Source organism: Fulmarus glacialis, unplaced genomic scaffold, assembly GCF_000690835.1.
Source record: "Fulmarus glacialis isolate BGI_N327 unplaced genomic scaffold, ASM69083v1 scaffold11708, whole genome shotgun sequence".
Classification (NCBI taxonomy): Eukaryota; Metazoa; Chordata; class Aves; order Procellariiformes; family Procellariidae; genus Fulmarus; species Fulmarus glacialis.
Window position 1 is genome coordinate 13,654 of NW_009228963.1, and position 27,624 is coordinate 41,277.

Here is a 27,624-nt window from a genome sequence, read left to right on the forward strand (position 1 = left end):
TTAGTAACTGCTACCTGAAGTTCTTCACAGCTTAGTTAATTGAGATAATAACATTTACCTATTTCAAGTAACTTTTTTTTCCTCTGAAGTATTTTCCAGGTAAGTCAATCATTCATTGCATCTTCTTTATGCGGAAGGTAACATAAAATACTTGTAGCAGCTGTATAAAAATCTAATTAAACATGGTTGTCTTTAACTAGTTCTGGTTCTGTATTTAAATTTTCTATCTATGTTTTGTGAATACTTTCCTTCTAGGTAGACAATGTTATTAGCTCAGATAAATCGAGACTCTCAGGGAATGACTGAATTTTCTGGAGGAGGAATGGAGGCCCAGCATGTGACTCTTTGTCTAACAGAAGCTGTAGCTGTGCAAGGTGAACCTTCAGATTAAAATATCTCTACATTAATGGTGTCTTTTCTGTTTGAAATTCAGATAAAACTCTCAACTCAAGTAGAATGAAAAATGTAACAGAAATTATTCTTAGTTAACTGAAATTGATTAAGTTCACTAATTTAATTCTGAAAGGAAATTATCTCTTAATTAAGGTAATAGGAGTGTAAATGTGCCAAAATAGGAAATATAAAATCTGATAAAATCTGACTTTATTCTCACGATAGTTTTACTGTTTTATACCTTGTGACTTCAGTTTATATCTAAGTATGTATTAAACAAGTTGAGTTTTAAAGTAGTGATCTTAAATTGGTGATCTAGCATTGGTTTAAACGATGTTTTCTGTCAGCTTTGTTATAATTTTATGTGATTAAAAAGTTCTTCCTAAATCTGTGTTTTATTCTAAATAGATTTGTGTATATTAATGACAGGTAGTAGTGTACAAAACAAAATTATCAATACAAGTATATATATCATTATTTCACTGTTGCATTCATGGCCTAATTAATATTTCTCCTAAAACGTCAGCTTTGTAGTTATTTATTCAGTAATATTGTAACTTTTTTAGTTAAGGAAAATAACATTCTAGCTGTCATGTTTACAGAACAAAATCTTGAACATATGACCCTAGTATATATTCAAGGTTCAAAAACCAGAAAGCAAGTAAGAAATATTTCCTATTATTATTTCTGAAGTCATTATGCTTTAAGGGGATGTAATCATTTATGGAGGTGGTTAAGTTGTGACCTTTAGGGTTTGATGCTGGTAATAGTGAATATGAACTTTTTTCCTTGCTAGATGGTGACAACTTGGAGAACATGGAAGGTGTAAGTTTGCAAGCAGTTACCCTTGCTGATGGCTCCACTGCTTACATACAGCACAATTCTAAAGGTAGGTAAATGACTAGAAGTTGATTGGTATTGAAATTGTATTCCCCTTTTTAACCTTGTCTTTGGATTGTAAACTCCTTTGGGTTGTAAAGTCAGGCAAAATCTGTACAATGCTTATGAAGTTTCAATTCCAGCTGGGAATTACAGGTATTACAGTAATACTATAAAATAAATATTTATTTCTGCTACTAACAAGATGCAGGTATCAAGTGCACAACATAAGTCAAACAAAACTGAGATGATCTTTATACTTCAAACCCAAATATCAACATTCTGCCTACTGGATAAGACACCAGAATTTTAAAACCTCTGTATAGTCATACTGTGCTTACTCTTTACCAAACATTATTTCTCGTTGATATTTTATTGATATTTTAATCCAGAAAGTTTCGACTGTGTGTTTAAACTGTGATGTGTCATACAGAATATTTTTTAAGAATTCTAGTTGTGTATTTCAGATGGTAAATTAATGGATGGCCAAGTGATTCAACTAGAAGATGGTTCTGCTGCTTATGTTCAACATGTACCCATGCCTAAAAGCAGTAAGTGTAATAATATAAGAAATATATTCTGAAGTAATGTATTACTGATAAATATTGATACTAAGTAATTAACAGTCATTATAATAGCTTGATTTCTTATTTTAATGGAAACAGTCATGAAGAGATCGTAGGTATTTAGTATTTAATCTTTCCAACTAATGGATTTTTCGAAGTGTTGTTGAAGCATTGTAATTCTTTCTTCTGAACAGGGGACAGCTTGCGTCTGGAAGATGGACAAGCAGTTCAACTGGAAGATGGAACTACGGCATTTATTCATCACACCTCGAAAGGTAATTTTTTTTTTAAGTGTGCTTTATTACATTACAGTTCAACAGAACTTCAGCAGTATAAAATATGGTACTCTTTTTAGACTACGACGTCATTTAGTGTGATTTCCAATGTAGATTACTTGTTGCTTTTACTTTGTGACATCTGGAAATTGTTGAAATGAGACTGGTTCAGTTCCTTATTTGGGCCTCATATAACAGTTATAAACAGAATCAAAACCAGCGTATTTATCTTTTTTTTTAGCCCAGGATCACATTCAAGTAAGTATATGTCATGTTAGTAGAGAAGGTAAGCCCTTACACAGATTTCAGCAATAATTGCTTGTGAAAATGAGAAGAGAAAGCAGGTAAGAATCAATCAATCAATCCCTCTTGACCTTGAAAGAATGTAGAGATTGACTTAAAGATCATAGTACTGATGATTTTGCCATTAGGTACTAGGGCAGAAAATGTGACAGCTGACAGTCAAGAATGCAAACGTATTTATTTCAAATGATAACTTGGATTTCTGCAGAAGATGATTACACGAGTCTTGGATATAGTACTACTTCTCTACAAAAAGTGAACAAGTAGATATTTTATTAGATATTTAAACTAGTGTGACAAGAATTACATTCTACAATCAGCAATACTAAGAGGAGAGAATATAATAAGGAATTTCTTCCTTAAAAGGCATCCTATATTCTATGTGTTTCTTTTGCATATTTGCATGATTCTGTTCTTAAAATGATCAGATTTATGACTTCTAAAATCTGAAGTATTGACATCAGTACATGTGTTACATTATTTTCATTTTATTATGAGTGGATACGAAATGGAAAGCACATTTGTGTTCCTGGTTTCCTTTGTAAATAAAACTAGACCAATATCAAATGGGTTTTGCACTTTTATAAGTGTGCAGAAATAAAGCTATGGGAGGTCTTGTCTTGAAAAAAATTTCATCAGTGCTATTCATAATAACATTTTAAGTGTTTATGTTTCTGATATACTAGTAGTTATATTTCTCATATATTTCATACATATATATGACTTCAGGAGACATTTCCTAAACAGCAGTAGTTTCTCGTGTAACGTGCAGACATTGCTATTGCTTTTCTTTCATAACACTTTCTAATATTATTTCTCAGACAGTTACGACCAGAGTGCATTACAAGCAGTCCAGCTGGAGGATGGAACTACGGCTTACATTCACCACACGGTGCAAATGCCACAGTCAGATACCATTTTGGCCATTCAAGCTGATGGCACAGTGGCAGGTCTTCATACAGGAGATGCTGCCATTGACCCAGATACCATCAGTGCTTTGGAGCAATATGCAGCCAAGGTATATTGAAAGACATTTTCTCTATCGATAACGTTTTAATGTAGCATCACAAGGTATTTATCAGCAAAACCCAATTGTGATCTAAGAATTAAAATGATAATAAAGAGAGTCTTCAGACTCTTAGAAGAGAGAACACTAAATTGTCATGACAGTGCTTCACTATCATGAGCAGCTCCAGTGTGTAGTGTTGCATAAAAATAACAAAAGATTGAACACTGAAATTATGTGGAGTCAGACTGATTCGGAAAGTGATTTAGACAATTAAATAATAATTTTCTCTAAAATACAGCATTGGAAAGGAGCCTCTTGAGAGGACACTGTTTGGAAAGAAGGACAAAGTTAAATTATTCTTGTTCAGGCGCTATTGCTGGGTTGTTTTTGTTGGTTTTCTTTTTTTTTTTTCCTTGCATTGGGAAGAGTAGGGCCTGGTGTACTGGGCAAGGACAACACATGTTATGAAGTGTAAAATAGACAATTATACAGTTACTGAGTTTGGAAAAAAACTTCTTTGATCCATACTTTCAATAGTAAAATGTAGTATGATGCTCAAAATTCATGTTGTCCACTTTACTGGACTTCCATAAAGCATGATGTAAATATAATAATGGGCGGTGCAATTTCCATGACTTTATAGTTTAGCAGTGTCCCAGTTGCTGGATGATTACTATCAGTGCTTGTATTGCTCTGGAAAAAGAGTAGAATAAATTTTAAAATCTGTTCTCTAGTGTCACCGAGAGCTGTAAAATTCTGGGAGAAGGCCAGTTAGGATAATTAAATGGCTTATGCACTATTCTTTCCATTATGCTTCTGTCTGTTATAATTGAGAAATCCTAAGAGGGCCAGTCAGATTGTGTTGTGTTTGGCTATGCCTTAACATTTAATAAAATAAAAGGTAATTCAGGGTTAGTTGAGCTGTAGTGACAAGCTTTTACACATTCCCTAGTTACTATTTAATTTAGGTTTAAATCAATCATAACTTTGTCCTTCTTAACAAGGAGCTATATTAATCATAATTTGTATTAAGTTTCTGTTTTGAGAAGGTGAAGAAGAAACAGAAGAAATGCAAATAAATTTGCATTTTTGTCCCATTTATCTCAACATGTGTTTTTTAATTCTGTAATGTAAATTTGTTTTCTGTAGTGTACTTGTGTGTGTCTAGGAAAAATTCTATTTATTTTCTTTAAGCTTTCATCTCAGAATCTTATTCTGAAAGATACTGCTAGAACCTCTCAGGGAAAGTCAGTAGGAGTGAGTTTCCAAGTATTGCACCTGTTTTACATACAAAAGCAAATAATAGCTCAATCATCACAACCTTGTCTTTCTCTTAAAAGGAGAAATGTGGTTTTGTGATTCTAGTGCATGTCCGTGTATGCTTCATAGTGAGGCAATGTATACTTTTCATAGCAGTTGGTATAGGAACATTGAAAAAGGTACAGGAAGGGGCAACAATGATGACCAAACATATGAAATACACAAGGTAAGTATATGATAGAATTTTATAAAATTTTAAGTGGCACAAAGAAGAGTAGCAACTTGTCATTGTCTTTACCAATGTAAGAACTGGGAAACATCATATGAAACTCTCAGGTGACAAGTTCAAGAAAAACAAGGGAAGAATACTTTTTCAAACAGCGTGAAGTTAAGCCATGGCACTGCTTGTAGGGTAGTATGGATGCTAATATGTCCCTGGATTCAAAGAGTAATTAGGTAAATTCATAGAAGAAAAATGTATTGAGGGCTATTAGGTAGAAACATGTGACTTCTAGTTCAGGAAGTTCCTAAGCCACAAATTGCTTCGAGGTTGGGAGAATATTTTTGGGAATGTATCACTGTATCCTTGGCCTGTTCCTTTAGTCTTCTCTCTACTGGCTGCTGTTGGAAACAAAATGGGTGCACTAGATAGACCTTTAGGTTGACTCAGTATAGGTGTTCTTATGTTCTTAATTGAAGGCAGACTAAATCTTTCTTTAGAATCTACGAGTGTCTTTTAGGAGGAACTCAAAGATCTTCCTTGGAATCCTTCCAGAATTCTCAAAAAACTGCAAAAAAGAGGTTTAAAATTGGGTGTCTTGCTTTTTTGTTAACTTTGAAGGTTTTCTCTTCACATCTGAAAAGGGCGAAAAAAATTTTAAAGGCAGATTTGGAGAACGGTGGTTCTTCTCTTTTCCCCTGTCCTACATAACAGGGAGAAATAGCAAAGATCAGTAGGCCACCCAAGATTGGTGTAGAAACTCTGTGAGACAGTTCATACAAAGAGATCCAAGAAGACTACAGAGAAGCTCACTGGAAGTGATGGAACACATACATTTTTCACTGTCCCTTGCTTCTCCTTTAGGCGTAGTACTACTTTCTTGCAGAGCGCATGCAAAGACTTAACTACAATCCTCTTAATTTTGGGCTAAGTCAATGCCACCTTCCTCCCAAAGCAACCAAGAAAAAAAAGAGATCATTGCTCTCAGTGAACATAAAGTCAGAAGATATGTAACAGAATTGTGAAGAGGTTACAATACATACTTTTCTTCCATAAGCTGTTTTCCTGCGACATCCCAGCTGCTGGAAAAGTACAGTTCCTGGGATTTGGGTATGTCTACACACATGCACACACATTCCATTTGGATCATTTGTTTCCAGTGGCGTTGATGAACTTCTAATTTCCTGTCAGCAGTTCCTTTCTCAACCAACAAGAGGAAGTTCAGGATGACGTGATTCTAGTCTCCTTTCTGTGCAGGTTCTCTCCCCTCCCTTCAAAAATCCTGCAAGAGAAGGTCTCAAAATGGCTATTGTTTCCTTTAAAAAAAACCACCTGAGAATTACCTGCTTGCGGACTCTCTTTGCAGTCTCTCTGTAATGTAAACTTGCCTCTGCTTGGGCACTTTCCTCTTCACTGTTTTAGCTCAAAGTTGCCAAAAGTATATTGCTCACAATCGTCTAATTTAGAAAGATAGTACAGTCTGAAAACCTCTTATGGGACAAGTTCATCTTCAATCTCTAAGCGAAATGTTGGTAGCTGATGCTTTGAGCAAGATACTTTACACAACCATTAATGTTCTCAGGAGCCCGCTATGACCTCCGTAGTGAAAGGGCATAAGCATACCAGCTGAGGTAGGGTTCCTGCCAAACTATTTCAGAGAAGAATAAAAATCACTTAGACTAGATTTAGATGCATCAATCTCAGCCTTGAGTGTAATGGATGCAGAGAGTATTGTGAATGCCTGTGCTCAATACAGAGGCAATTAAGGAATGGAAAACTATGTAAAGTATACTTTAAATTAGTTTTTTCTACAGCAACTAGTAAGATGCTGTTCTTTGAGTTGATATATGTGAGAGAGTTTGTTGTTGTTTTTTAAACTGGGCAATTACATTTTTATTTAAGTAAAAATTTCAAATTAACATCTAATACTCTTTCAAATATTTTCATAAGCTCCTTGGAAAGCAGCAATACCTTTCTCCTACTGTAGACTGTTTTTAAAAAGAAACCTATGGAGTGATACACAAGTCTGCTTATCTGTTGTAAATTGACTATTTCGAATTGAGATGTAACACATTGTCTTAGGTATTTTGATTCCAAAGGAGTTGTGCTGTTCAAAACAAGTAAATTCTGCTTAACAGAGAGTGAGAGATATATCCCTGTGATAAAGTAAACATTTTCTTTTTTTTTCTGTCAGAACTCAGTATTGTTAAATTTATTAATTTAATCCTTTTGTCAGTCTGTTAATTTAACATACTTGGTTCTTGCAGTCTTTCCTACCTTATTTTAAGAAAACTTTGAGATGCTCTCTTAACCTATTCTATAATGCAGGTGCTACAAGTGGTGATTTTCATGTGAGCTAATGTCCTATCTATAGGATAATCATGTTTCAAGAGGGAGCTAGAGAGCTATGAAATAATAAGCCCTCAGGAACTGCCTATAACCCTCTGGTTTTCAGATGAATAAAAATAACCTGTAAATGTTTTTCCCATTTCAACTTCATTTTTCAGGTGTCTATTGATGGAAATGACAGTGTTAGTGGCACAGGAATGATAGGTGAAAATGAACAAGATAAAAAAATGCAGGTATGTAGCCCAATACAAAATAATTAAATATATTTATTTCTTCTGTCTTCTCTGCCCAGCAATGTTCATGACAGGTAGTCCTGTGTAGCAATGAACTAGGGTCTGCTGCTACCCTTCAGGAATTTTAAATCTCAAACCTATACAGATAGGTAACATTTCTTTGTGCAAGATCCTTTCATAGGATTTTAAAAAGATCTTCTAATACTTACTGTTTTCTGGGGTTTTTCTGTTAAAAGGTAATTAAAAATTATGTTGGATTTCTAAGATTTTTTCAAGCTGACCTGAGTATTTCATCAGTAAGGGTGTAAGTATTTCAGAAGTTCTTTTCCAGAGAATGAACTGACTTTTTATATTCCTTAAAGCAGAAGGAATACTGACTCAATTAATAAATTATTTTCTTCTCAAAAGAGACAGTTCCAGACATATGTCTGGAACTGTTCTCTCTTTGGTGACTTATTTTGATTCCACTTGCCCTGTTAAGAGTCCCTGACTTTTATTGCGGGTTTTGTAAGTAATCAGTAGATCAGAGCATTGCTCCTAGTGAACACTTAAAGAAGCAGAAAAATACTTCCATTTCTTTTTCTGTATTCATGTTGTTAGTACGTGGAAATATAAAAACCTTTTCAATGTGAAAATATTAACTTAAAACTTCAAAGGGCAATGGAAAATACAGGTGCAACTTATTAAGTCTCAAGCTTTTTTTACCTGGGATCCATAAAATTATGCAAGGAGAATGGTATTTGTCATCATAACATACTTTATTAAAGGAAAAGACAAAGCAAAACATATTCTGGGCTACAAAGAATTATGACCAACAACAAATATAGTAATAAAACCCCTATACCGTCACGTTCAAATGACAAAATAAAAAACGGAAAAGTCATTGTATTGAGAAAGGTTTGGTCAGAGAAGCACTGTTTTTCCTTTTTGTTTAAGTTAAGAGATAATGAACTAGACAAGGAGGAAAAATATCTTCCAAGGTAAAGTACTGTATCTGTGAAAGGAAGAATTATAGGCTCACCTCTGATCTCAAAATTCTCTATTCTTTTTTTAAAAGCTAGGTCCCACAATTTTTAAAGCCGCAGACACTCCACTGTTGCCTGTGTGGCATGACTCTGAGAATAACTAATACATGCATTATTTATGGTATTGGAATATATTCCATAAAATGAAATCAAGAAATTTAGAGGTTTTGCACGCTTGTAGGTTGGAATAGGGATACAACTCCAACAAAATGCAAAGTTCAAGGAAGAGTAAGATAAGATCTTGATTGGTTTTACCTGGAAGTAAGAGCCTATTAAGCAAAATAACCAGTATCCGGTTACATGTTGATTTCAGCCTCAGCCCCAAAACAAAGTGAATCTGGAGGTTGTTTTATCTTATACATGTATGGCAACATTTATGCCATATGGAAATGTGCCAATCTTACAGAGCATTTTATGTTCCAAACAAAAAAAGATGTGATATTTCAAAAGGTATTGAGGCTTAGTCTCAAATTCTGACCCCTATAAGGTGACTTCAGTTGACCAACTGAAGGGTCCCAAAGCTATCTATCTATTATCTATGAAAATCTTAATTGTGTTTATATCTTGATTTAAGTAGATATCTACTTGTAACTCATTCTGAAATAATATATTACTTGGGATAAAATAGTCTCATATTTAGATACAGTATTAAATAAGTGTATATTTATAAACTTTTTTAAGTCCACAGGTAACGTAAGAACAGAACAGATGTAACACTACTAAGGAGTCATTCAAACTTGCATGTGGTTAGGTTTTTCACCAAAGAAAAAAGCATAAAACCTCTTTGTGATTTCTACATGTGAAAACAAAAGACTACATATGCCCAAATGGATATCACACACTATTTCCTTTCAAACCTGTCATACCCATCTGTTCATAATAAAAGTAGAATCATATGACTGAAGTTTGTATGTATACAATATAAAAATCTTATCTGACATCTTTGTTGCCTTTGTTGTTCTCCTGTGTTATCTGTCTGAACTCAGGATGCATTTGTGATTTCTTTTAAAATTAGGGTTTTTAAAAATTTTGTCTATTTAAAATTATTTTGAAGTACACAATTCCTCTTAACAATTTTCACATTATTATAAAGGTGATTTATTTGCTATGTTCTTCTGATTTTGTGCCTCCTAACATCTGAATTTTTTAGTTTCTTTAGAGTGTATTATTTTTTAAGAACAGTAATTTTAATACTATATCTGTCCTTGTTATATGATAATACTAACTGAATTCTTAATAATCCTCAAGTCATACCAACTAACGTATTGTGAAGAGAGACATACTTCTGCAAACAGTTGTATGAACAAACAAATGCTCGTGATGTTCAACTAATTTTTTCCTAAGTGTTCTGTTTGTTTTGGTTTTTTCCCCCCTCTTTGTATCAATCTTAATACTGGTAAAATTAATTTTCTTTTAAACTTTGGCGTACTTCAGCTTTATAGCGGATCTTAGCAACTATATACATATTTTTATATGCTGAAACAACAAAGAAATACTAGCAGACTTACTGATAAAAAAACCAAATCAATGCTTAAGTGCAGGTGCTCTATCAAGCGTCTTCTTCATGATCCTTAATGTATTAAAGTGACTTCTGTGATTCATGATATCATAGTTTAAACCATAGTATTAGTAATGGGTTTCTTGATTCATGAAGTTATGTTTTTCTCCATGGTTCCAGAGGAGCTTTTCTGAAGTGGTGGTGTTGCACATTTCAGTTGATTAAAAATTTCATATTCAACTTTAAATCTTTAGTCTTAAGAACAGTCTTAGGTAACAGATAGCAGGGGGCATCCTCCCTGAAGAATCCTTAGGAAGGTTGTTCTCAATCAAATTTCTGATCTGTCTGAATGAGGAATTAGAGGTCTATGCGCAGTTGCAGGGCTACAGCCTCACTGGAATGAGGGAGATGTGGTCGGATAGTTCAGATGACTGCAGTGCTGTGATGGAGGGATACAGGCTCTTTAATAAGGCCAGGCCCCACCTCCAGGGGAAGGGAGGAGGGGGAGCTGCCCTTCATGTGAGCACAGCAGGACTGCACAGGGCTCTGCTTTGGGATGGGTGGTGAGCCAGTCAAGAGCCATGGGTCAGAATTAGCTGGCAGACCAGTGTGGGTGGCATTGTGGTGGCTGTCTGCTACAGAGTGCTTATCAGGAGGGAGATGAGGCCTTCTTCAGACAACTGGAAGAAGCCTCGTGTTCACAGGCCCAGGTCTTCATGGGGAATTTTAACCACCTCGGAATCTGCTGGAAGAGCATCACAACAGGGCACATGAAATCCAGGAGGTCTCTGGAGTTCAGGGATGGCAACTGCAAACCTAAAGCAGGTTACTGAGCAGCTGGCGAGGTGAGATACTTTGCTGGACCTCATACTTACCAAGAAGGATTAGTTAGGAATGTGAAGGCTGGGGGCAGCCTCAGGAGTCTCCATCCTTGGATACTCGGAACCCATCTGGATACTGCTGTGAGCAACCTGCTGCAGCTGACCCTGCTTTGAGCAGGGGGTGTTGGACTAGAAGATCTCCAGAAGTGCCTACCCACCTCATCCATTCTGTGAAATGTTCTTTTGACAATTCAGAATAGAATTGGATCCATAAGAAAAGGGGGGTGGTTTAAAGAAACAATAGGCCTTTTAAAATAGTCTCGATTACTTTGCATACAGTTGTATCAAAACGTTTACATTTGGGCTTCTGCTTCTTTTTTCAGTCTGTATGAAAGTTTCATATTAGTGTATGAAGTGTATGTGTATGAAGAAGCCTTTAAAAGGGATTTAAGCTGCATCGTATGTTTTCCTGTTGTGTCATGCCAGAAAGGAGAGTAGAACCTAGCTCAAATTGCTCCAATTAGTTTGATCAAAACACATGCATCACTGACAAAGTACAAAATGCTTTCCTTCATTTTCAAAAAGTGCTCATTATAAGTGCATTTAATTATTGTTTGGCCTTCGCATGAACTTATCTTTGAAGGTGGTCTGATTTATGGCTAATCTCCCTTAGGAATGGATCCAGCGCCTTAGATGTAATCTAAGCCTCTTCTGTCTACTAATTTGGTCATCTTACCACTGGGCTTATATTTCAAATTATTTTGTTGTTATTTGGCTAATTAATGCATGCATTTAAATTTGCTAGCTACAAGGAAATATGTTTTACATTTTCTCTTTTTCCTTTCATCAGAATTTATGCTTTTTAGTTATTTTTAGTTTATTTATTGAGGACTAAAAAGTACATGGCATAGCAAAGAGAGACAGAAGAAACCTGTCAGAATCAGCTCTGGCTTGATAGCAAAATAAAGTGTGTAACTTTCCTGATCCATTGTGTTTCTTTTTTTTTAATGGTGTTTTTTTTTTAACTTAAGATTGTCTTGCAAGGACATGGAACAAGAGTGACTGCAAAATCTCAGCAGAGTGGAGAGAAAGCCTTTCGCTGTGATTACGATGGCTGTGGAAAACTGTACACAACAGCTCACCATCTTAAGGTGATGAGATGTAAAATGAATGTTGTTACTTTGCAGGCATGATTTTTTTTGACACTTTATGTGGTGAAAAGTAATAGAAATTAACAGAGAGCCAGTCGCAATGGCGCTGTGTTGCCAAATGTTTATTGGATTGATTTTACAATAATTGGTTGTCCCAGGTGCTCAGCTGATTTTGCTTGGTGTTCTGGATAGATGCAGGTGTGGGATCATGTTAGGCTCCTATATTGCCAGCATGTAAGAAACTCTTGTTGAGATAGTTTCTACCAGCAGTGTCACAGAAATTCTGAAAACCGGTTTTCATTTTACCTACTTTACATGTATGCATGATCATACAAAAATTCCAATTTTTGAAAGATTTTACCATCATAATACAAAGTCTAACTCTTCAAAACAATCCAACATTCAAAGTGAAAAGCTGGAACATCTTTTCTTTACAGGGGGCAACTCCTTAATTATCTTCCTTTATTAAGTTAAGTAAAGGAATTACTGAAACAGTAAGGGTGTAGAGCTGTTCACATTCCAGCTTAGGCTGAGATAATCGCTTGCCGATGAGGTAAACTCCTCGCAGTGCTGCCTTGTCTCTGACAAAACACTCCGGAGTCAGTGAGTAATTGACGCTAAGGATCATGTGTTAAAATGGTGTCCTTGCTGTCGAGGTTTCATGCAATATAAGAGGATCATTAGAAGCACTCAGTGGAGTCAAAATCCAATAGAGAGTGGGCACTGAGGCATGTTTGCATACAGTCTTTAATGTAGTTGCATGACGGCAACTCTGTGTGTATTTAGAGAAATATTTTTTTGCAAAACTGACTGAAAGGATCAGGTTAGACCTTTAGTTTTAGGGAAAATATCGTTACAATATTTCATTATTTTTTTATCACTGATTTAAAAAGAAGACACTTGAATGTGAATCTTAGGAAGAGAAATAAAATACTGTCTTTGAGAATGAACTGTTTCTGTGTTGAAGTAATCAGATACATAATTTCATTTAATCAGTGTAGTGGATGTCTTGACAGGTGCATGAAAGGTCACACACAGGAGACAGACCGTATCAGTGTGAACACCCTGGATGTGGCAAAGCCTTTGCAACAGGTAATCTTTCGTAGACTAGCTCCTCCTGTTTGTTAGTGTTTGTCTCTGTATAAAGTAAGTTTTTAATATTGCCTTTTTTTAAACTGCTAAGTAAAGAACTTGGTTGGGAGAACTGCAAAAAAAGTCATCATTTCAGCTAGTGTAGCATATAGAAAGGACAGAAGATTTAACTCTTAGTTACTGAAGGAGGAATGAAGTGAAACACTTGACACTTTCCCTTACTCTTCACCTGTTATGCTACAGTCAGATTTTATGTTGAAAAAATAAGGCCTTTCTTAACATGAAACTAATAGTATAAGTTATATGAGGTGATAATAAGAAGTTGAAACTCTTGGCTAGAGGTAAACACCTGACCTTCTGTTCGAAATTTGAAAGGAACTTTGATGGAAGATGCTGTTTTAAGTATTCTTTATTGAATTTGTACCAAAAAGTGACATTTCTTATGAAGTAAACTCTACATTTCGTACAGACTACTCTGTTCATAAATGATGCTCTCCCTGAGATTGAATTTGATCATGCAAAATGCAATTATGAAGAATGAAACATGAAAGAAAGTGAAAGACCAAATATGTTTCAAATTTTATTCTCTTACTTTGAATATAAATTAGTATGATGCTTAGAAAAGTTAGGCTCTGTTTTTTTTTTAAAAAACTAAGGTGTTTTTAAAATAACTTCATCTGATCTAATACATTTAATACTGTTTCTTTGAATAGAAACGAGCAACAGAAATGCTGATGAGAAAGGACAACAGGGAAACAACCACACTGAAAGGGTTACACCTAAGTTTAATTGCCTAGTGTTTGTAAAGGGATTTCAAAACTACATAATGAAATATTCTTTTCCCTTGCAACAGACTGATGTATGGCTATAAACAGCTGTTTGTCTATTAATACTGTATTTTTGGTCAGAGCCATTGGACCACTGTAGTTCAGCAATCCTTGCCTTTGATAAAGTTCATTTTAAGTACTGAATGCTCTCAGTTTAAATATTAAGAACTCTCCTGGGTTGGATCATGAAATTGAGTTTATTTTAGATCTAGAAATGAATTAATGCTCAGCTTGGTAGACATGCTTTGTGTTTTTAAAAACATCAAGAATAGGAATTTCAGCTGTTTTAGGGAGAACACACTGTGAAACTAAAGCAGGTGCCATCTTCTTACAGACTTGTTACTTTATTTTGTAGAAATACATACATCACTTGTGGACACAAGTAAATTCAAGTTCATTTTCCAAAATGGTTATTTCAGGGTTCTTCAGTCATGATCTTTTCAGGGAAGTGCAGAAAGGAAAATCTTGGTAAAATGCTTTTTGCAAAATAATTTACAAAGCTAATCCAAAGCTCGCTTTAGACTGGTAGAGTTTTTGATGACGATGAGTTCCTAAAAGTAATCTTAAAGGGAATGAGTGTCCATGACTGCTACCAGTTGGCATGACGATGTTAATAATATGGTTTAAAATAATTAAGAGTTTAGAGCCTGGATAGCAGTAGAGCTTTTACTGCTGACTTCATTAATGGTACTGATTTTTGTATAAGCGAATAATTAAATGTCATTTTGATGATAATAGTGGTAAGAAATAAAAACTATATGGAATACAGAGCATACAGCTTCCTCGCAAGACAGAATAAATATTTGTCCACATTATAATCGTTACAGTTTATCCTTTTGAAGGGAAGGAGAAGCATTATGGAAGTGTACTTTCTTCATAAATGAAGGATGAAAGAATTTCTAAACTGTATCTAGAGTTCTGCTGCTCTGTATGGTAGAATGAAGAGCTTGTGAAGAGTGAAAGAGCAAATTTTACTCATCAGGGAGCTTCCTGATTGGAATGGCAAGCGCAGCTTTTGATGGTGATAGTTTATGAGTATCCTAATTTTGTGTTTATACCATTATAACATCCTTTCTGATCTTCAGGGTATGGGCTAAAAAGTCATGTCCGAACACACACTGGTGAAAAGCCTTATCGGTGCACAGAAGAAAATTGCACCAAATCATTCAAGACTTCAGGAGACCTGCAGAAACATATCCGAACCCACACAGGTACTATTATCACCTTTTTTTTTTTTGTGAATTTTGTTAATTCATTTAGGTGATTTTTTTTTTTTCTCTTTGATAATTCTGTGACTTTATACTTATGAAATCAGCCTGTGTATATTCTCTTTCTGAAGCCCAGTGAGCTCAACAGCATTTCAGCATGGTAAGCATTTACTGCAAATGCAGCATGCTTTTCTTGGAAAAAGTGCCTAAGCATTCACACTGCTATTGCAAATGCACTTTTAGCAATGCATCACTTAAATTGTCACTGAGTCACTTGGTGCCTTTACAGTTTCATTTGCAGCTGTAACAGAACAAGGATCTTTTCCTCAGTAATATGGCTCGCCTTTCAGAAATGGCATCAGTGTTCTTAAGTTTTGGTGCTTTAAGATAACTTGCGTGCCAGCTTAATGAAAGTTGATAGTTCTGAGCTTGTTGTTATCCTGATTTCCCTCCTCTTCTTGCAGCAGAAAAATGAACAAAAACATCATAGAAAACCAGCTGTTATTAAAACTTCCAAATGCATTAAAAAAAAAAAAATTACATTTTGTCTAAAATAAGATTCATTTGAAAGCCAAAACACAAATAAATTCCAGATGGCATACACTGCACTACACAAAACTCTGTGGGTGCACACACGTGTAAACAAGTTCACACGATGTCTCCTTTGCTTCTGAGATCTCAAAAAAAAAAAAAGGGGAAAAAAAAAACCCTTAAATGTAGGAAGAATAATCTATCACTTACTAACCTATTCCATTAAGTGTATTTACTTGCCTGCTAGAACACCACCAAGTTTTTCCACTGAACTTTCTGAATCTTAGAGAGTAAAAAAGAAAAAAACAACAAAAGAAATATGTTTTTCTCAGATTAAAAAGAACAATGGGGAGGGGAATAAAAGCAGGCAATAAAAATTATAAAAACTCAAGATTACATTGTGATAATTCTGCTTTCCTGGACTTCTGTATTCAAAGACAATCCGTTGGGATTAGTGCTATCTGGATGTTAAATTGGTCATTGGGATGAAGACATAAAAGTGTCATCTGTTTTCAGTCCTAGAAGAGAACTGTTCGATGTTATGTAGTACATCAAGTACAAACTATGTACTGAAATATTTCTGTAGTATGGACTACAACTTGATTAGCTGTAGACTGTTTTCTTTACTTCTTTATGGCCATAGAAGTTGTATGGTAATTTAATCACTTTAATCTAATTTAGCAGTTGAGACAAAAGACTTGAGCCAGCCCTATGTAACCGTTTACCCATTTGAACAATATTAATAATACAATCATAGACTCCCAGCAGTCCAGGGACTGGAATTCAGGGGTGTCTTTTTTATGAGCAGTTGCAGGAAGCCAAAGAATGAGAAGAAAATTGCACCAAGTCCTTTGTGCAGATGGATGGAGTAGCGTAAGCTCATACCCTATACAAGCTGCAACAGTGCACCCGATGGAAGCAAGTCCTGGCTCTGCCCACTCTTGGCCCATGCCTTTGAAACCTTTTCGTTCCTTTATCACATAGAGCAGGGTTAGCGCTTTCTTCATTTTCTTCCTGTTTTAGCCAAAAGTGATTTTTCCCTGTCTTTCAGCGGCAGTCCAGTCTCACTTTCTGTTGCTGTCAAATGCTTGCCTCGGGTTCCTCCATTACTTCCCTAGACATACTATTCTGGTATCAGCAAAGCTGGTGTGGATGGTTCCTCATAGCTGCTGTGGGGTAGAGCTTGAAGGCTTCTGACTTGCTTTGCATTTCTACTGCTAGAAATCTCAGTCACCTGGAAACAGGTCGCTTTTCTAACAAGTACATTAGAAACTTAAAAGGCGGCTTCATCAACCAGTCGGATGACATTCTTGCGGGCATTCTTTAAGAGCAATCTGTTTTGGTTTCTAATGCAGGGTCTGTTGTTGGGCGGGGTTGACTCCACAACCCCGCTCCTCTCAGGCATGATTTGAGGTCCTGTGCTGAAGCAAGGATTAGGGGAGCCATGGTAACACAACACTGAGGCGTGTACACTTAATACACACACTGCCTTGGCAGGAAGCTGAAAAACCTTCCCGAAACAGCTGCCCTGAGGAGTGAATTATAGTTTCCTCTGCCAAGGAGCTAACTACTTTGGAGTTTTGTAGTATTAATGTCTCTACCAGGACTTCTTTTTATTTCTGTCTCTTAAGTACTTAATGTTGTATCTGCAGTGGTAATCTGCCCTCTCTTGCTCTCAGATTCTTGTCTTTGGTAAGTAGTACAGTGGGTGGAATGTACTTGGCTCTAGGAAGTGTGAAATTACAACAGGACAGCATGTCAGGTGGCTTGCATTTCTCCAAAGTTAACCCCCTTCACTCTCCCCCTCTGTGTGCTTTGATAGATCTGAAAGGTCAGGGGTAATGGGGTATTAGACAGGGGTTGGCCTTATCTAGTGTTCATGGTAAAATGTTTTGGTGCAATGATGTAAGTTATTGTGCTTAAATTTATATTACACGAATAGACTTATTTTTAAAAGAACCTGTCTTTGTGATTGCTTTGGTTTTTTTGGGGGTTTGAAATGAGTTTCAGGGCTGTCGCTCTTTAAAAAGTTGGTTCTTCTCATGTAAGGTTGGTTAAGTGCTTTCTATAATGAGTTTTTTTAATCCATTTGTATTTTGGTTATATGCTAAATCATGAAGGTTTTTTTTTCATTTTATGAATTACAATTAACAAATGTACAAATGGTATGATATACTGTTTTGGATAATGTATGTATGAATTGTGGGGGGTGTTAAATATGGAATATAGACAATGTGGAAGCTAATCCAAGCAACTGAGTCTGTTTTATACATCATAAAGTACTAATCTAAATGCTTCATAATTTAGCTTACAGATTGTATGATTTTCCTGAATTTTGCCAGTTTTGGCTAAACAGTAGAACACTCCACAGTGGCATGTTCATGGTTTCTCACTGAGGGTCTCAAAGAGAGAATTACGTAGCTTTAGATTCCTACATTCAGTCTAAGTGTAACTTAGGATTTTTGTTCTTTTATAACTTTTGGATGTGTACCTTTTCTTCTCTTTTTTTCAGGTGAAAGACCCTTTAAGTGTCCATTTGAAGGATGTGGCAGGTCATTCACAACATCTAATATTAGAAAGGTTCACATCAGGACACATACAGGCGAAAGGCCTTATTACTGTACAGAGCCAGGATGTGGGAGAGCTTTTGCCAGTGCAACTAATTACAAGAATCATGTGAGAATACACACAGGTATATGAGTGATGTTTTGTATTTTGAAATGGAATCTGCTTGGGAGAGGCTGTGTCATTCTCCTTGTGAACACTGTTTTGGTGCATTGTAATTGGATATAGTCATGTATATGACCTAGCTTGGTACTTTTGTTTGGGCCTCGTCTCCCTTCAGCTGAGGATAGTTAAGGAGTTAGGTTTCCCGCCTTGCTGTCAAGGCAGAATAATTTTGGCTTGGATACAAAGTTCTTTAAAACGAGTCCAAAACCTTGTCTTCAGTGGACGTTGGGCAGTGATTCTGGGGCTTGCCTCTGTTGTGAGCTGTTTCTTAAATAACAGTAAAGCACAAGTCTGAGCTTGACTTTGGCTCACTGTTGTGAGTCACCCTTTCATCCCAGCTGTATTTTCTCTGCTGCTGGAGCAGTGGTCAAAACCTTCTTTTTATAGACCGGAGGTAAAAATACTTATCCAACTTGATTGTCAGGGTTAATGAGCAGAAATAATTGGCACAAATTCGAAGGTTCTAAAATGTAAAAGCCAGTGATAGCCATATCATCTTGGTAGCCTTATATATTTTATAGAAGCACAGACAAGTTTCACAGAGGTATGTTTTGTACCTCAGATTATCTTTTTAGTTTATAAAGTAATTTGGCCATTTGTTCATTGATTTTTAAATGAAAGCTCTTCAGAGCTTAAAGACTCAAAAGTCAGTGAAATTGTACTGGTGTATCAATGTACCTGATCATTGAGGAAAAGTATGGGACTTCCAGTAATAAAAGAACAAAATTCTCAATACGATGCCAAACTGACATCACAGCTTTCAGCCTGTATCATTCTGTCTTCATCAGGAGGATGTTTTAGATGGAATGACAGGGAGAAAAAAGGGCAGTAGTTAGGGAGTAAATAGGGAGAAAAATTACTACTGGCAGTAATTTTTAAAAAAAGACAGCGAGAGGCTGCATTGATAAACTTGGTGAGCTTGAGCTTCAGTGTTGCCTTTGAAATTCAATTATGGTTGGTAATGAAGGTGTGTCACTAAATATCATTTGTAGACAATTTTTTCTGTGCATCCTGGATAAAGTTCTCTTTATCGCTTTTGTTTTTCCATACAGGGGAGAAGCCCTATGTCTGTACAGTTCCTGGTTGTGATAAACGTTTTACAGAGTATTCCAGTTTATACAAACATCATGTTGTACATACGCATTCCAAACCATATAACTGTAATCACTGTGGAAAAACATACAAGCAGATTTCTACACTTGCTATGCACAAGCGGACAGCACACAATGACACAGAGCCCATTGAAGAAGAACAAGAGGCTTTTTTTGAGCCACCTCCAGGTTAGAGTTTCAGTCTTTGAATTTCTTGTTGTAAAAAAATGGGCTGGATAATATTTTTCTGGTTTTTTATAACCACGGAAATGAAAGCATAGATAAAAATCTGAAGTACTTAATAAAGTTATTAAACTTCTTTGTAGGACTTTTTAGTGTGGTATGCAACTTGTAAACACAAACTGAGAGAGCAATTGGCCAGATCATAAACTCATTTATAGCAGTCCTGGGGATAAGAGCGAAATTTGAGGTGCAGTCCCAGCAAACCTGCTATAAACATGAATGTGGGAAGGGACCTGAGAGAATCTGAAATGTTTATGTTAGCAACCTGCTGGATTTTTCTCAGGGATTTTTCTAAGAGTATGTATAACACCATGGTTGGTGACAGTCTTTTGTGTGGGAGTACTGCCTTGAGAAAAGGAAAATCTGTCTTTGCAGCACCCTGATACTGTGCTGGTTTTGCTGCAGCTAATAGCAGTTTCTGTAAACTGTCCTTTGTCCTAGAGGCAAAGATGAAAATAAGCTCACGTGGTGCAGTACTCCTTAGAGTATGTGTTTCATGGTATCATGAGTATTGAATCCTATGACTATAAAGGATCAGACTAAAGGAAGTGCTGTGATAGAACAAATACCACTTGTCAAATTGTGATTTTTTAGATGTGACTAAAGACAGGAAATACACACACAAATTGTTTTGGTCAGAAAAGTTGTTTTACTACATGTATGTGGGAAACTGCACTGAATGCCTCAAGCAGATTTGCTGTCATCTAATTCCTTCTTTTAAGGGAATGATAAGATTCATTTGCTGAGGTTAAACATTTATTAAGATAATGAACTTACTTAAATCTTCACACAAAGGCATCACTGTGTACTTCTGTATGTTTGTTCATTAATAACTCTTTTAAAAAGCTGCCAGTTGTGTTTACATGGAGCCTCTTGTATGGAGAGGTTAACATTTAATGAATGAATTAGAAATGTTTGTCACCATTTTAATATTCACTTATAAACTAAATGTGTATTTTCTTTATGTGTAGTATTTATGTGTGTTAAAACTCATTGCTAAAAGATTATACCCCGAGTTCCCAAAACAACAGACTTTCTCACTTGTTTTTGGTATCTTCTTTTATTTTTCTCATCTTTCCACTAAAACTTTTCCATTGGAGTGTTTAAAACCTTCAAACTAGGCTGGCACTTAATCCTTGTCATTTGCTTTCCTGGCAGCATTTAGAGTATGTAAACTATCCTCTTGCCTTCTTTGTATCAAATAGGTCAAGGTGAAGATGTTCTCAAAGGCTCCCAGATAACCTATGTGACAGGTGTGGAGGGAGAAGATGTAATTTCTGCACAGGTTGCTACAGTTACTCAGTCAGGATTAGGTCAACAAGTAGCACTAATATCCCAGGACGGAACCCAACATGTAAGTAACCACAGTGTTAAAAAGCTGACAAAAATATGTTGAGAATTGAGGCAGGTGTTTGCCAATACTCCATGTGCTTTCTAAAGTAAGTTAGGATTCTTGATAAATACTTAAGTGAGTTTCTTAAGGAAAGAAGCTTCTTTGGGGCTGGGTCAGGATATGTTTGGGGTTGGGCCTCCTGTGGAATACCTGAATTAAACCACGTAGTCTGACATCTGAAACTGTATTAATACAAAGCTAGATTTTTTGGCTATCCTTGTTATCTTTGTCACTCTTAAAGTAGGCATGGGCTGTTTTAACAATTTTTATATATACAGCCTAGTTTCTGAGGTTTCTCAGAATTCCCTGATTATTTTATTAATATCTGATGGTCATCTTCACTGTTGTCTTGTCTGCACACACTTTGGAGGAATGAGGGGTGGGAAATCCAGGTGCCTGTTTTACAAGCTGTTTGGTAGTGTGCAGTTCTTACCATTTCTAACATAAACAAGAGGATAAGGAATGCTTTGATACTACCTCCACTTGAAAATTCCTATGGATATATTTTTTAAGGATTCCCATGGATATATTTTTTAAGGTTTTTATACAAAATTTCATTGGGAGGGGATTTCAGCACAACTCTTTTGTTTAGCTATGGCAATATATCGAAGGAATATGGGAAAAGTTTATATCTCAGCTGGAAAGGTAGCTGAAATGCCAGTAGCATATGAAAGATATCTTCCAAATACAAATTGGAAATGAAATATTAAAGGGGGCTGTTATGTTGCCAGCCCTGAACATTGTAGCAATACTAAGTAACTGGCATTTTTACCCTCTAGAAGGAAGGCCTGCAGAAGCCTTGACATGGAGTTCTCACATTTATTTAAATTATCCTTCAGCTTGACTTTAGTTCTGGGATGTTTTATTACCTTGTAAGTCAGACATCAAATCACATATTTGATGCCCTAATGCATTTATGCTGGAGACATCAGTAATTTATATAATTAATTTTTTATGAATTGTTTATTCGTGGTTAAAATTCTAAGCCCTCATAGGCCTCTTTAGTATTTCCATTAAGATAAAAGTATGTCAGGTGGTACTACCTTGAGTCACATTGTCCGTTGTGTAAGACACATGCATAGATAATCTATCATGCAGTTATTTGGGATATGATCTGATTAACATGGAGTTGTAGACTCTGGAAGCAAATATGCATCCTTTTTCTTATTACTGAGAGCCATAATTTTGTTTCTGTAAACAGATAAGTGTGTCTGAAAGGTCATGGAATATTAGATACCAATCAGTAAGATGAATGTTTGGAGACTTGGCCAAAGAGTGACATTGATTCTCAAGGAATGCAAGAGCATGCTGGTCAGGAAGTGGAATAATGGCTACTAGATCTTGTGGCCACTATGTTACTTGTGATCATGGCTTAAAATATTTTTTCCCTGCTATTATGAACAAGTTGCCTTTTTGTTCTGGATTGCTACACATTTTGTTTCAAATGAAGAAATTGAACTAGCAGGAGTATTCCTGAAACTAGCAGGAATTTGTTTGATAAATGCTGTTACACTTCAAATGCATATCGGTTTTTTTTTCCAAACCTTACTTAAAAACATATGTTATCTTGCCAAAAGCTAAGACTTGGGTATGACTTGAGCAGCAATCAAACCTTCTTTTTTTTACTTCAGGAATTATTTTGTGTTTCAGGTCAACATATCCCAGGCAGATATGCAGGCAATTGGCAATACTATCACTAAAATGCTGTTACACTTCAAATGCATATCGGTTTTTTTTTCCAAACCTTACTTAAAAACATATGTTATCTTGCCAAAAGCTAAGACTTGGGTATGACTTGAGCAGCAATCAAACCTTCTTTTTTTTACTTCAGGAATTATTTTGTGTTTCAGGTCAACATATCCCAGGCAGATATGCAGGCAATTGGCAATACTATCACTATGGTAACACAAGATGGCACCACCATCACAGTCCCTGCCCATGACGCCGTCATCTCTTCTGCAGGAACACATTCCGTAGCGATGGTTACTGCAGAAGGCACCGAAGGACAGCAGGTAAGATATTATCCTGCGTACATGTGTAATGTTCCTTTATAAGATGATATAAAATAGGCACCTAAGCCGTCACAGTTCTGTTATTCACATAGATTTATGTAAGTAAAGCAGTTTTCAACACCTGACCATAGCATTCCTCTCATAAGAGTATGATGTGTTCTACTCCAGTGCTGTACATCAACATATGGCAGAATGTTTTAAAAACAACTGGGCACCAAGAAAAAATTCTGAGGTACCAGTCCGGTAATTCATTTAGGTGTATGTAAAATAAGACCTAGAAATGCTAAGTATTTTCCCCAAAGTCACATAGTAAATGAGTGGCAGAGCTAAAAATAGAATCCAGTATGCCCTGTAACTTTATCACTTAATGTTATGGGACTGTAATTTATTTGGCAGATATTTCTACTTTTTTAGTAGAAATATAGTGATACAGTTTTTAATCTTTAAGTTAAAATGCATTCCACTGTTCCAAAAATGCACCACATGAAAATGAAGATACTTATTAATCACCGTGCTCTGTATGTATAAATAATCACAGGCTTATAGGCCCATTTACTGAGGTGCAGTTCTGTGGATATTTATATTTTGAGAGCTAATAGATAACTTGGAGAACACAGTGATGGCAACCTTTCTTAAAAAATGTATCTTTTGCACAATAAAATAATGCTCATTAATAATCACAGCTTTGAATTTAACTTTGAAGCTAACCGTTGTACGAGGTTAGTAACGGTGACAGATCTGTCATCCAGTTGATTCTCTTCCTTTGGTCTTGAAGGTTGCTATTGTGGCTCAAGACTTAGCAGCGTTTCATAGTGCCTCATCAGAAATGGGACATCAGCAACATGGGCACCATTTAGTGACTACAGAAACTAGACCTGTTACATTGTTGGCTACATCCAATGGAACACAAATTGCAGTACAGGTAAGATGGTGACAAATGTTTTTTGGAGTGTTTCTTACTTCTAGAGCTAGAAGCTCCTAGTCATGTAACAAAATGATTCGAATAAACTTGGCTCCCCTGAAAAAATAGTCCATAACCATATGATCTCATATTTTAAATAATATATAGGGTTAGGAAGAGGAATAATAAGTACCTGATCTTCCAAATCTACTTGTAGAACTTCCAAAAAAGGAGGAGGTTGGGGGAGGGCCAAACTTCAGGTCAACTGAATTGTTCATGGAGTCACAGGTTTTCAGTAGAAAAGCGCTTTCATTCATCCTTCAGCATTACATATAGAGCTGATACATATAAAGCCAAACTTTCAAGGGTAAATTGCTATGAACTTATACAGATAAAATTGCTGAATTTATGTTATTTCAACCTTGAAATGCTAATAGTGAAAAAGTGTGAACAGTTATATAGAAGGATTAATAATCAGAAATCTCTGGAAATAGTGACCTGTTTATGTGTCAAACCAGCACAGTACAAGCAGCGGTCTCTGTAAATAGCTCCTCACATTGTCCAAACACTGTAATGAAAGAGAAATTTCTAGGTATGAAAGAGTTTAATTTAAATTGGGCTAATTTAGAAGAAGGTAGAAACCAAGCACAAATTAAGCCTTTATCTAGAAAGTAACCGAAAACAAAACCTAGACAAGTATTTTTGTGAATAGTTTATTCAGAGGGAAGCTTGGCTTGACTGGAAGGTTAAACGAAACTTCTAGGGCAAACGACGGCCAGTATGCTACCTTACTCAAACATTAAATTAACTATGTGTGTATTTTATTTTTGTTACCTATGATATGATGTAGGTTAATAGAAGCTTTTGGAAATTTTACATCTGGAAGATTTAGTATTTTAAAAATTCATCTTTTTAAATGACATTGCAGCCAAGGATCAAATAAATGACTGAAGGATCTTAGGAAAATTGCCACTCCAATGACAGAAGCCAATTTTAAACTCAAAGTAAAATAAAAGGAGTTGAATTAGTTTAAATTTTGGGTTGCATAATAGTATCAGTCCTGCTAAGTGCCTAATACTTTTGGTCCACCTCATAGCCCTCTTGATTCTGTGCTTAACTATGTGCATAAATAAGAAGTCCAGTGGGAATGTAATGAAGCTACTTTTGTATTCAAATTTACTGTGGAATTGGGACTCAAGACTTTGTGGGTTTGATCTTGTTGTCTGGGTATCACCACAGACAACACACATTTTGTCCTAGAGAACATGGAAAATCATGGGAACCATACGTCCTGAAACAATATACAATTAGAAGAAGGGTAATTTTCATGGATGTGATATGCCCTATGAATTTCAAAGGGCGTTGAGTATATGCAACTGTCTTGAGTATGGTTTGCATGATGGGCCTTGGCTCTGACAAATACCAATATAAAAGAACATCAGTGTGGCTATGCAGAGAGGAGATGCTCAAAAGAGTTTCTAAACAAATCAGTATTAAGCAGTGTAAGTTAATATGTGTTCTTGGAAGGTTCTTGGAAATAGCTTCAAGTAGAAAAAGAAATGCAGAAAATGCACTCACAAATTTCATTTCCGGGGGTAAAATATACTGTGCGTGTGGAAGTAACAGCAACTTAAATCTGGTTCCTTCAAACTGTTCATATTTGCTGAAACTAATATGAGATCAAAACCTTTGAGCATTTGAGTCTCAGGATTAATGCTGCAGTCTAACTGTATGTGTGCATGGTACTCTCTTAAGAGCTCAGACTGAAAGGAATTGTGTTAATATCTTCAACCAGAAATGAGATACAAATAGAAGAGAGAGAATTCAAAATTAAAATATTATTGATTATTCCCGAGTTCTTGATTGTTTTTCTTATGTACTTTGATACTAATAAATGAATCCATTTGGTTTCTAAATACTGATCAAGCCAGTAGCCTGATAGCCAGATTGAAGTCCTAAGGAGCTGGTAACAGAGCTCTTCTTGATTTGAGTGGCTCCAGAATGTGATATCCAGTGACTGTAAAAACAAGTTACAAGCGATATTTAGAACTGTCCCATTAGGTCTATCCATCTGTCAAATAATCTGGTTTTACTTTTCACACTCTCCTACCTCTTTGTCCTGAGCCAATAGGTAATGGCCAGCTTTACGTTTTTGTTAAGTTGAGGTTTTCTTCAGTGTTCCCATCCCTGGATGTACATGCATGGTGTACATATTATAAAACTCCATGGATTCTTTCCCAAAATTGTGTCCAGTTGTCTTTATTCAGGGTTGGTTGACCTTGCTTCTGACAGTGCCAGATACATTGATGGCCTTGTAGTTGCAACTACAAAATAATTTCCTCTCTAAACTACTGTAGAATTGAACAGTGTCATCATGACAGTCAGGATTCTGCAATGAGTATACACTTTTTATATATATTGATGTAATATGGTGTTCCAAAGACCTGACTTTCTGCAAGAGAGATAAGAAAAATGAAGATGTTTGTTCGCTTTACCAGTGTTAAAATGCAATTCAACAGCCTCCATGACTTTTGAAAGCCTTATCTTAGCTTTGTTTTATCTGCCAAGTTGAAATTGCGTGTCGTGAAATGTGTTTACTGTGCAGCAGTTCTTTGAAGAAAATTTATTCGGTAGATACATAGAAACTCAGTTTAATCTGCTATTGGAAGCTATCTTAATTGTCATGCTGATTAGATAGCTGCTAGTATATATTACCCAGAAGAGGTGTGACAATACTGATCACACTTACTTGTGCTAAAATCTTGATCCATATCTAGATCTTCGGTTTCATCTTTAATTTTTTTTTTATACATTTATATCCGTATGTAACATTTGGATTTATTAATGTTTAAATGCATTTGTTTCAGCTTGGAGAACAACAGTCTCTGGAAGAAGCCATTAGAATAGCCTCCAGAATACAACAGGGTGAAACACCAGGGATTGATGATTAACTTCTAAAACTGCTACCAGAACAATAGAGTGAAAGGTATTTTATTTTCAATCAACAAAGGTTCATGCCAGCAGCAACCCATAAAAACTTTGAAGTTCCCCGCTCATTGATACTGTGTACACATTTTATGCAAGAGCGAAGAACATTTTGTAAGTTTTGTGTACATAACCCTTGGAATGGACTGACATCATCTACTTCCAACCGTTGTATATTCAGGAATATGGAATTAGGATTATATAGTAAATTTCCTTGTTATCCTTTCATCAGATTTCAGACTGGTCTACAAGCAAGTGAAAAATTAAATAGAAGTATTGGAATTAATTTTTAATGTCATGTACAAATAATGAAGGCATTATTGAAGATTTCAAACATTTAAAATACTATTTAAAATCATCATTTCAGAAACCCTTACAAGTAATAAAGACAAGAAAGCCTTTTAAATTGCATTCCATAAATGGAAAAGTCTTGGATTTTGAGCTTACTGTAAATCTTCGTATTTTGATTTGTTTCATACAGATTTGAATACTCTTTAGATTATCCACCCCATCTCATTCATTGTAAATACAGACTGTTAATGCTGGAAGTGCTAATTATATTATCTTTAAATTGGATTATGTACAAAGGAGAAACTTTGGTTGTTCGATATTAAAGGAAGTAAATCTAA

At 35.7% G+C, this 27,624-nt stretch overlaps 1 protein-coding gene across 3 annotated transcripts; it reads left to right on the plus strand.

Moving 5' to 3' along the window:
- Nucleotides 1–238: 238 nt before the first annotated feature.
- ZNF143 (zinc finger protein 143) lies at nucleotides 239–27,624 on the plus strand. 3 transcript variants are annotated; one of them, XM_009583666.1, is made up of 15 exons: nucleotides 239–374; nucleotides 1,190–1,282; nucleotides 1,740–1,823; nucleotides 2,033–2,113; nucleotides 3,238–3,434; nucleotides 7,413–7,487; nucleotides 11,863–11,982; nucleotides 12,999–13,074; nucleotides 14,987–15,112; nucleotides 18,153–18,332; nucleotides 19,423–19,650; nucleotides 20,910–21,058; nucleotides 22,948–23,109; nucleotides 23,885–24,031; nucleotides 26,878–27,624. In XM_009583666.1, exons 1-15 carry the CDS (start codon nucleotides 263–265, stop codon nucleotides 26,959–26,961), a joined length of 1,914 nt encoding a protein of 637 aa, XP_009581961.1. In that variant the 5' UTR covers nucleotides 239–262; the 3' UTR covers nucleotides 26,962–27,624. The 3 variants fall into 3 exon arrangements, with proteins under 3 accessions (XP_009581961.1, XP_009581960.1, XP_009581962.1); XM_009583665.1 differs by having other exon boundaries at nucleotides 263–374; nucleotides 1,740–1,822; nucleotides 2,029–2,113; XM_009583667.1 differs by lacking the exon at nucleotides 1,190–1,282 and having other exon boundaries at nucleotides 263–374; nucleotides 1,740–1,822; nucleotides 2,029–2,113.

What these genes read in the sequence shown, in the direction of transcription:
- ZNF143 (XM_009583665.1), top strand. Translation starts at nt 263, where the DNA reads ATGTTATTAGCTCAGATAAATCGAGACTCTCAGGGAATGACTGAATTT. An exon ending in TATTCATCACACCTCGAAAG is followed by an intron (nt 2,114 to 3,237) that starts GTAATTTTTTTT and finishes ATTATTTCTCAG; the next exon opens with ACAGTTACGACCAGAGTGCA. An exon ending in TTTTTTTGAGCCACCTCCAG is followed by an intron (nt 19,651 to 20,909) that starts GTTAGAGTTTCA and finishes TGTATCAAATAG; the next exon opens with GTCAAGGTGAAGATGTTCTC.